At 62.7% G+C, this 10,271-nt stretch overlaps 3 protein-coding genes across 3 annotated transcripts; 1 reads left to right on the top strand and 2 right to left on the bottom strand.

The window, feature by feature from the left end:
• Nucleotides 1-1,243: 1,243 nt before the first annotated feature.
• On the top strand, nucleotides 1,244-2,832 carry MNEG_6670 (hypothetical protein; the record flags this gene model as incomplete). The annotated part of the gene is made up of 6 exons (XM_014044858.1): nucleotides 1,244-1,336; nucleotides 1,558-1,640; nucleotides 1,885-1,972; nucleotides 2,216-2,260; nucleotides 2,412-2,474; nucleotides 2,737-2,832. 6 exons carry the CDS (start codon nucleotides 1,244-1,246, stop codon nucleotides 2,830-2,832), a joined length of 468 nt encoding a protein of 155 aa, XP_013900312.1.
• A 1,396-nt stretch (nucleotides 2,833-4,228) lies between these two features.
• Nucleotides 4,229-5,757, bottom strand: MNEG_6669 (carbonic anhydrase; the record flags this gene model as incomplete). Its single annotated transcript, XM_014044857.1, has 4 exons — nucleotides 4,229-4,337; nucleotides 4,548-4,699; nucleotides 5,140-5,340; nucleotides 5,653-5,757. The coding sequence occupies 4 exons, from the start codon at nucleotides 5,755-5,757 to the stop codon at nucleotides 4,229-4,231; spliced, it is 567 nt and encodes a 188-aa protein (XP_013900311.1).
• Nucleotides 5,758-7,676: 1,919 nt separating this feature from the next.
• On the bottom strand, nucleotides 7,677-9,162 carry MNEG_6668 (hypothetical protein; the record flags this gene model as incomplete). Its single annotated transcript, XM_014044856.1, has 3 exons — nucleotides 7,677-7,744; nucleotides 8,284-8,896; nucleotides 9,091-9,162. The coding sequence occupies 3 exons, from the start codon at nucleotides 9,160-9,162 to the stop codon at nucleotides 7,677-7,679; spliced, it is 753 nt and encodes a 250-aa protein (XP_013900310.1).
• Nucleotides 9,163-10,271: the final 1,109 nt, after the last annotated feature.

Genomic DNA, 10,271 nt, shown 5'->3' with positions numbered 1-10,271 from the left:
CCCCCAACACCCACCACCACTGCCCCGCAGACCTCCAAAGTGTCGACCTTCAAGCGCCCTGCTCAGCCCCTGGTGAGCCCTGCACGGCCACAAGGGCAAGGGTTCGGGTTCATTATCTGCGGGTTTGATGGGGGCTGAGGCCGCTCTGTCGGCCCTTGAACCCCGGCTAGGGACCACAGCCACGTCGCCCTCCTGCACGCGCAGGCGTGACGGTACCTCCAGCCACGCACCTCAACGCAGCCCGTCTTGCCAACTGTTGGCCTTGCCTGGGCGAAGCTTGAAACGCACGCAATCTTGCACGATGGAAAGGCCAATTCATGTCCGTACCTCTCGACCCTTGCGCCCCCCACCAGGAGCTCTATGAGTTCACGAGCTGCCCTTTCTGCCGCAAGGTGGTCTTAGCCATGAGCCGTCCATGACTCACTTGACGCCTCGTGCCAGAGAGCGAAATGGCTGACGGGGTGAAGCCTAACGAATCAGCTGCGTCCGCTTGTTCCGGCTCAAGCCTCCGCCAAGCGCCTGGCCCCAGCTGCGGCATAGCCACGGGGCTGCGGCGCGGAGCGTGCAGCGGCGCCCCCGCCATGACCTGCGCCGTTCAAGCTTTCTTATGTACCTCTGCCGCACACCTGCGTACGCACAAGTGACACTATCACACCTGACCACCTTTTCTCACCCTACCTCTTATACATCCAGGTGCGTGAGGCCATCAGCATACTGGACCTGGATGTGCTGGTCTACCCCTGTCCCAAGGTGGGGGATTGCTGCAGGGCGAGGCGGGCACTCATGTGGGATTCAAAATTACCTCAAAGAAGATGGGAGCAGCCCCCGTGCTGAGCAACCTTTTGTATACGGGGATCCTCTAGGTCGGCATGCTTGGACTCAAGGCGTGCGCCAGCGTCGTCTATCAAGTATACCAACCTGGGGCTTAGCGCCGTTCCAGCGCCCCGTCCCCCCACCGTCAAACCGCCCCTGCTCATGATGCATTGCGATTGCTTGGGTCCCCCCGTCCAGGGAGGTGTGACGTGGCGCCCCAAGGCTGTCGAGCTCGGCGGCAAGGCCCAGGTGCGGACCCTCTGGGCAAGCACAGCGCCCCCTGACCCACCCCGGTCTGCCCCATCGACAGGGGGCGCACACTGGCGGAGGCATGGACACTGCTTCAGTAGTCTGTTTGCAGCTGTCGGCTCCTCCTGCTTGTCGCCCCTCTCGACCGCCGTTGACACCACCTTGTCCGTTCTTGTGCACAATGCCCTCCACCCGGCAGTTCCCCTTCCTGATCGACCCCAACAACGGGAAGCAGCTCTACGAGAGCGATGACATCATCAACTACCTGTTCACGGTGAGTCATGAGCAGCGTGTCATCATGATGATGTGCCCTTTGCAGTTGCATTCCCCCCACCCTATTGTGCTTGCTACCGGCCTCTTGCGTGTAGGCGTATTCGCCTACAGATGCGCACAGCGCGCCGCTGCACACCACCCCAGTGCGTGCTCCCCGTGTTGGCCACCCCCATGGTTGCTGTGGGCATGTCATCCTCCCCCCCGTCCCTGTCCCAACCCCAGGAGTATGGTGACGGCCAGGTGCCCCTCTCCCTGAGGCTGGGCTTCCTCACCACACTGACCTGCGGCCTGGGGCTGGCACCACGGTGGGCACGGCGGTGGCTGGTCGTGGGTCGGGCGGGTTTTATTAGTGGGTTGTTGGTTGGGGGTGAGGCGCTAGCCGCCGCAAACGCAGGGCGTGTCGCGCGTTTTTTGTGGAGGAGCCTCTTAAAGAGCACATTGCAACGCCATTGATGCTCTTGCACCAGCGGTATGTGAGCGCCCATAACATGAACCGCCTGTTTCGAATCGCCACACCCTGCTAACCCTCCGCAACGCCGAAAACCGCAGCGCCGGCAAGGGCGGCAAGTACGTGCCCTCGACTGTGCCGGAGCAGCCCCTCACCCTGTGGGGCTACGAGCTGTCGCCCTTTGTGGTGGTGAGGCGCCGCGGGGGGGCAGGGGCCCGCAGGCAGGCGGCGCGGCGCCTGGCCGGGGCGCGGGCCTGTCATCTAAGGGCTCGCCCGTTCGGCCAGGAGGACCTGCTGAGGCCGAACCACCGCGGGCAGGGTCACTGCAGTGCACCTGCTGTACTGCTGGCAGCCCCCTTGCAGTGCAGGCTTGTTTGCTCCTGCTGACCACCCTGCTTTTTGCACCGAGCATGCACCCAACCCCGGTCACAGGTGGTGAAGGAGGCGCTGTCAGAGCTGGAGCTGCCCTACCTGCAGGTGGGTGTGGCGGTGGTAGTGGGGGGGGGGGTGTTGCACAGAGCAGTTGCACACGTGCGCATGCACGTTTGCTTGCACACTTGCACACACGCACGCACGCCTGAACGTGAACACACAACCCCATGCGCTCTCTGTGGGCTGTGCCGTGCAGGTGACTGCCAGCCGGGGCTCCCCCAAGCGGCAGCTGCTGCTGGAGAAGCGCGGCACCTTTCAGGTGGGGTGCGGCTTTTGGGCGGAGGGGAACGGTCGTGCGCCTTGCCATGCCCATAGCCTCACGCCATGGGACATCCGTACACTTGTGGAGACGCCGTGCCTGGGCCTCATGCCAGCGCTCCTCGCAACACTGCAGCCCGTCCAACCGCCGTCCTCGGGGCAAGCGCTTGCGCCGGGCTGCCCTACCATGCAGCCCTGCGAGGGCAACGCGGCATGAACCCGCCAGCCCTCCAACCGCCCTCCAACCGCCCGTCGCCCCGCAGGTGCCGTACCTGGAGGACCCCAACCAGGGGGTGTACCTGTTTGAGTCATCAGCGATAGTCAAGTACCTGTACGATACGTACGCCAAGAAGGGGTGACCGCGACAATCAATACACACTCACTCACCAGCTTGCATGCACGCTGATGCATGCACGCACACACGCACACCCATGCCTACTGAGATGCAAGAGTGACCGTGATGGCTGTGTATCGAGGTAGACTGTGTGGATGTGTGGCTTGTTGCCTGTGGAGCGGGAACACACTCAGATACAGGGGCGTATGCCAGTGCGCATCTGCGCTGATGAGCATGCACAAGGTGGATGCATCGCGCAGCTTTCGAGCCCCTGGCAATCTTGTGGAAGGGTGACATTTCCCCTGATGCAGGGTGGTTAATTGACTGAGCCGCAACACAATTTTCATACGTCGTTGGAGGGAGGCCTGAGTAACAATTTTGTGCCCATTCCCTGTGCAATCACGGCGCATGACTGCCTGTACGTGCTGTCATGGTTGGTGGCAGCCCCGTCGCAGCCATTGAGTGCGCTTCAGTGGCGGCTCGTACTGCAGTCCAGTGCAGCCACAGAAAAGAAGTGATGATTACAGTGATACACAGTTACCCAGATACAGACTACTTTTGGGATTCAAGCCGACCTCGCATCAAGGAGCACTTGCACCCCTCTGCGTCCTTCACGTGACCCCAACCTAGACCCCCAGGGGGTGCCATGTTGCAGGTATGACCGACTTGAAGCACAGCAAGAGAATGGTGGTGTGTATGAGCAAGGTGACAAAACAGAGAGAGATTGAGCATACGCGGGCGGCGCCGTCGTGCAGGCCAGCTGCTTGGGTCACAAGCAGCCTGGCAAGCAAGCGGCTGAACTTGGTGATGAGGTGGGGGGAGGGCATCATACACACGAGTCCTTGACAAACAATGCGTCCAGCGAGAGAAATACAGGCGACACCTTTGACCAGACGGGTTCAAGTTGTTCTGCGCCAAAGCTGTGAATCGTACCCACACGTTTTACCACCCTCAGCCGCCCATGCAGGCGCGGCTGCTGGCCCCTACCGGGACCAAGGTCGTGCACAAGTCCAGTCTTGTTTTCGTACGAGATATGGCAGTCAGGTACAGCACGGCCAGCATGGCGTGGCCGGCGGCACAACACTGGCTGTGGCGACGCCGCACGACGCTTGCGGCCCGCCATGACTAATTTGCAGGGGGCTCTGATGAGTGCGGTTTGGGCCCGAATCAACGGCACGAGATCACAAGCAGCCTCTTCACTGCCAGGGCGTTGATGATGGCGGCGCCAGGCTGTAAACCGCAAACAGTCCAGACAACAGAGTTTGGGAGCTGATCAGCCAGCAGGTGCCGCAACAAGCAACCGTTGCCTAGCGATCTGAGGCACCAGGAGGCGGCACTGGGATGCCGGGCGCGCCCGCCGGCGCCCTCCGCGCGACGCGGGGCCCAATGGGAGGGGGCGGCGGCGGCGCTCGGGCGCCGCCTCACGCCGCATCGACCGGCGCGACTGCGTGCTCCTGGACAGGGTGGCCCTCCTCCCTGGGCCGCTTCTTGCTCTTCGCGTCATCCCCGATCACAGCCGTCATCTCGTACCTGCAAACAGGACAGCAACACGGCGCCGGACGATTGGACTGGCGGCGCGATCCAGGCAGCGCCGGCGCGCTCACTCGAACGCACCCCACCTGCTGACCTTCCCGCCAACCCCCCAATCACGTTTGCCGGTCGGCGCCAAGCGCTGCGCCGTGTCCAAGTGCAGCTGAATTCTACGGGTCGGCAGAGCACCCCTCCACCCCCGCCCCCCACCTCAGCGAGTCGATGTCGCTGCTGGCGTTCATGGGCCCCGCCAGGCGGTGCACGAGGCCGTCTGCTACATCGTATATCACGCCCCACACGTGCACCTCCTGCCCAACCGCCCAGGCCTCCTGAACCACGGGGCTGGTGCACACGTGGAACACCTGCGGCCGCCGCGCAGGCCGGGCGGAAAGGGAACGCGTCGGGAAGGCGGCGGGGCGGTGATCAGGCAGAGCGGAGACCGCTGCCAGCTGCGGCCGGCTGCTGATCAGGCAGCAGGGGCGTGACGCACGTCCCCGCGCTGGTGCAATGGCGCAGTTGTGCCCCACTCCCTGCCCCTCCCCCTCCCCACTGCACTTTCAAGCACTTGCAGCCTTCCAGAGCCCCTTGCATGCAAGCAGGACACGACCGTGATTGATTTTCTCACGCAGCCCAGGGAGTACTCGCCGACACATGAAAATGGATTGTGACAAAACAAGCATGCCCATCGATTGAGCAAACGCTTATGCGCATGCACATGTGCGCGCACACACAAACACACACACACACACACACACACACACACCACACACAGAACGTGCACAGTGTCAAAACCCCCTCTCACCTGTCTCATCACGTTGAGCTCGCACAGCCGCCTCAGCGCCTCCTCGCGGCTGAGCCCCGCCAGCTCGCGCGACGCCTGGCTGCGCGCCTCACGTATGTCGCTAATCCAGCAGTTGACCAGCCCGGGGGTGCGCGACGGCAGCTCCAGCGCGGCGCGCACTGCGCCGCAGTTGTAGTGGCCGCAGACGATAATGGTCTTCACCTGTGTGTGTGTGTCGAGTGCAGAAAATGAGGGGGGCTGAGCAGGGCCGGGAAGAGGGTTTCAAACTAACGTATAACCTTGGGATTGCCCGCACGGCCAGCAATGGCGTGGCGCATGCTGCAGGGGACGCCCGCCCGCCGCCCGCCTGCGGCCTCGCTGGCGGTCTAGGCTGCTCGCGGATGCCGCACTGCAACCGAGGGAAAAGCTCGAGGCAGTTGGGTCGCTTCGTCACGCCTCAGCTCGACGCAGCAGTGTTGACAGGGCGAAAACCCCCGAATATGTACAACATGATCGCAGTGATGGTGACCCCACCTTGAGGGATTTGATGCTGTACTCGAGGCACGACATGCAGTTCATGTCGGTGTGCATAGCCTGGTTGCCAACATTCCGCTGCACAAATACCTCCCCCGGGCTCATGTTCAAGATCTGGTTTGCCTGCGCTCGGAGAGAGGTCGTGTGCCGTTCACAGGGTGAGCAGCTGCTCTCGGCGCGGAAAGTTGAAAGCGCGCCGCGGCGAAGTTCTGACACCAGCGGTCGGTGGGGTTTCGGGCGAGCGGCGCAGCAGGCGGCTGGGGGGCGCACCGGCACGCGCGAGTCTGCACATCCGATCCAGAGGAACTCGGGCGCCTGCTGGTGGGTGAGGCGCTGGAAAAAGCCGGGGTCCGCCGCGAGCACGGACGCGGCCCACTCCCTGCTCGTGCAGCAGCGGTTGCGGCATGGGCATGCCAGGTGTCGGCGGGCCAGTATCCCGCGCTTGGAACCGCCACCGCACTCCGTCCATCTTCAAATGAGGTATAGCTGCACTTGAGTTGTACTATAACTCGCACGGCGGGCCGCGGAAGGGCTCTCGCGGACGGCTGCTGTCGCAGATGCATTGGAGAGATTTCTTTGAATATCACGTGTGGCGGTCGGCCTGAATAAGCCGCCTTGTATAACAATCGATATGCCTCACCTGTTCGCCTCGAGCACGCCGTCCAGCGTGCCATGGTGAAACCTGCTGCGCGCGTGATCGCACGTCCCGTTGTTGCATACCCCGGTAGTCGCCATTATGTTGGTATATATGGTGACACTGAGGGCGTACTTTAAGCTGTGTCAGGCAGTAGTGAAAGAAATCACGCCCCCGTGGTCAGCCGAAAGGGTGGACGCGCATTTGAAGTTGCCTCGTGTTGTTATAGGGACGCATGTCAAATTTCATGGGAAATATTGAGATAGAGATCGAGACAGCGAGCTTGACGGACCTGCAAGAGCTGGTCAACTCCTGCCACAGCCCCAGTTGCGGGTGCCCCCCAGTTGCTGTCCACGAAGCCCTGATCTGCGCCAGCATGTTTTACTGCTTGTGCTGACACAGAGCGTGGTGCTCAGGTGATGCAGTACACACAGGGTGTAACGGCAACATGCGCGTATCCAACAAGGGCAGGCAGGCGCTGACTTGTTTAAATGTGTTCACATGCACTCGGGGAGGTGGCCCACCATCAGACCGTCCGCCACAACGTGCACAGCTTGAACGGTGGAGAAGACGCGCCCCAGATCAACTAAACATATGTGCTGTTGTGCATGTGCGCCGGCAGACCAGCCAGGGTGCAAGTGATGCACCTGCGTACTTCAGAGTGTCGGCTGCAGGGGCAGAGCGGACGTGGTGGCGAATTTGCAAGATGCGCGGAAGTACAAAAATCTCTGCCGAACGAGATAAAATGTCGTGTTGGTGCCAGCCTGTGTACATGTGCGCCTGCCAGGGCCACACAGTGCGCAGAAGCCCGCAAACGAAAAAGCTGTGGCCCGGGCGTGAGGCCGCCAGCCTCGCGTTGCCGCAGGCCCGCCACTGAGCCCGCCACAAAACGTACAGCGCCCCGGGGCACATGGCGCTCAGCGTTCGGCTTTGCAGAATTCCCACAGCCGCCCGTTTGCAGTCGACCGCCGATCGTTTGAGGCAGGCAGAAGGATGACGAGCAGGGATGATGCAGCGATGGGGCGGCGCGGTGTACAACGCGAGTGAGTGCGGCACTGCTGCAGGAGTGTGCTTGTGCATCCGTTTCAGGCGGCGGGACATGGCGGGCTGGTCAGATGGGGTGCACTAAAAGTGACATGTATGCATGCGATGCGTCTCAGCAAAACCAAGAGAGTGCGCAAGTTGCAGGAGGGTGCAGTGCGAACCAAATCGGGAGGCAGCACTAGGGCGACGCGGGCGTAGGGGTGGGCGGTGCTAATGTAATGCAACTGCCCCGTGAGACAGCAGCTCAAGCTCACGGCGATCAAGTGCCGTGCCGTCAAATCGCAACACATCGCACGCCGCGTGGCCCACCGTTCGCGGCTCACGACGGCAGCCGCCGCAAGTTCCGTCACATGGCCATGACCAATCCACTGTTCACGGCCGGGAGGAGGCCGACCATCACGCGCGGGTGAGCCCCTGGCGAGCCCAATGTGTGGAGGTGGTGACTCTGCTGCTGCTGCTGCTGCTGCTGCTGCTGCTGCTGCTCTAGTGGGTTGAGAACGCTCTGGTCTGCCGGCCGCCGTGCCCCGCTACCCCACTCGCCGCCCGTGCCGCCGCCGGTCGTGCCGCCGCCGGCCGCTGGCTGGCGCGGGCGCGCCTCGGGTGGCGGAGACCCTGGGTCTGAGCAGACGACGACCTCGAGGGCCTCCGACTCTGACAGCCCCGCACCACTGAGGACTGGGGGGCGCAGGAGGCAGCAGAAGCACACAGGTTGGGGCGCCCAGGGGGGCGTCAGTTGGGCCGCAGGACGGCGAGGCAGCGCAACCAGCTGGCACCATGGCGGCGACTTAGTGAGAAACCGCGACGGCAGCGCGGGTGGCAGTGGCGGCAACGACGGCGAGCCAGGCGTCAGGATCAACCCATATTGCCCGCCCGGCGCCGCATCCCTGGCAGCTGAACCCCTAAAAACGCCCTCAAGGCATCACCAACCCCAATCGACCCGCATCTTGCCTCACCAGACTCCATGCAGCAGGGACAGTGAGTGTCACGCTCCAGCCACGCGTCGATGCAGTCTGAGCAGAAGCCGTGCATGCAGGGCAGCAGCTTGACCGTGCAGCCCTCCTGAAACGGCTCGCAGCAGATCACGCACACAGGGCGTGCGTCCTCGCCGCCGTCGCAGCCGGCGACAGCGGGTGCGGCCGCTGACGGCCGCTCTTGGTCGGGCTCGGCTGCGGTATCGTCGCTGGCAGGGTGGCTGACGGCCTTGGGCACAGCCGAGGCCGGCAGCGTGTACACGTAGGTAGGCAGATTTGTGATGATGTGATGCGGCGTTGGAAGCTTCTTGCTGCGGAAGCCGCGCCGCGTCACCACCGCCGACAGCTCGTCAGAGCCCGCAGGAGACCCCGGCGCCCCCGCAGCGGCCGCAGCAGCAGCGGCGACCACATGGCGTTGCCTGCCGCTTGGCGTGGCGGCAGCCGTCGCGGGTGCGGCGACCGGCAGGGGGCCGGCCTCGCCGCGCCCACGCCGGCGCAGCTGGATGCACACCGCCACCAATGCAAATGTGATGATGAGGCCGACCAGCACAATCGCCCACATTAGGTAGAGGGTGGCGGCGGCGTCGATGCCGCCCTGCGCAGCCGGCGACCGGGGTGGGACAGAGAGCCCCGTCTTTGGCGGTCCGTTCCTACAAAGCTGCGCCGAGGGTGCGTTAGTGGGCATTGAAGGTGTCATGTCAGAGTTTGTGTTAAGGCAATGCGGGCCGCGTCGGGGCTTCAGCAACCGCTGCTGGTATTAATGCGGTGGCCAGGCTGACTGGATCGAACCGCCATGCCAGCCGCAGCAGCGTGGCGATCGCCGCTCAGGCGCAAGACGTAGTTTGCGGCGCGCCTCGACATGCCTGATGATGTTCTATGCAGATTTGAACGCCTGTGAAAGGCTGCAGGTCGTCGCAACGCGAGCACCGGAGTCTGGTCACACTTGATCTCTAGTTCATGCCCCGCACGAGGGTGTAAGAGAGTTTTGCCTTGTTCTTATGCTGAGCTGCGCGCAAGAGCGAGTTGGTGTCGACCGTGAGTTTCGGAAGGGCAACGCGCGAATGAATGGATGATCGTCAGCGCACTGATCAAACATGTAATTTACAACAATTATGATTGTTATGAAGACCCTCCGGACTCCAAGGTGGCGTTCACCTAGCACTGCAGGCAGGTGCCCGCCAGCGCCGACCAGGTGACGCGACCCACCCTGCGGCCCACCATCCCGAAGTCGAAGAAGGGAAGCGAGCCCTCGCGCTTGAACCTGTCACGCGATTGATCAAGACCGGTCACAGACACATGCTTACGTGTGTTGATGCCACCAACTTGAACTGTGCTGTACACGGGTGGCATGGCTGTACACGGGGGCAGTCCTCATTGAAGCACGAGGCTGTTCTGGCAGCGGGCCTGCCTTTATACGCAAAGTGCGCCCCCTTCTTCGCGTTATGTCAGCCGAGCAATTCTCTGAATCAAGCTAATTCACCAGTATCAACTGCAGTACCGGTATGAACTGGCATGCATCCCGTGTGCGTGACGATGCACACGGTACAAAACGCAGGGTCTGCAAAGCAGCACTTTTACATGCAATCTCGGGCATATTCATGTCAATCTATATCGACTTGGACGCGCCCTTGCGCAAACACCTCGCAGATCGCGTGATCTTTCGGCGCGCGCGCGGCACCATGCACGCCTGGTGACTCGCACATTTCACGGACTAATGAGCGCATATCTATCAGTGTCTCCTGATGAATCAAATCGCGTTGCTAGCGGCTCAGTGGCGGCGTCGTGCGCCCTCACGCCAGCCCCGGCTGATGCGGATCAGGATGCGCCGGAGCAGCTGCTGTCGCGCAAAGCGGGTGCCATCAAGCGCCTCGTGTCCTCTGCCACCGGCGGCCATCAGGACGTTTGCCAGCAGGCCAGATGCAAGCCCGCCGTGACCACAAGTGCGCGGCTTGGCAGCGAAACGGCGGTCA

This window comes from Monoraphidium neglectum (assembly GCF_000611645.1).
Source record: "Monoraphidium neglectum strain SAG 48.87 unplaced genomic scaffold scaffold01107, whole genome shotgun sequence".
In the NCBI taxonomy this organism is placed as follows: domain Eukaryota; kingdom Viridiplantae; phylum Chlorophyta; class Chlorophyceae; order Sphaeropleales; family Selenastraceae; genus Monoraphidium; species Monoraphidium neglectum.
The sequence above is the reverse complement of the archived record's forward strand: the minus strand, read 5'-3'. Positions and strand labels throughout refer to the sequence as shown.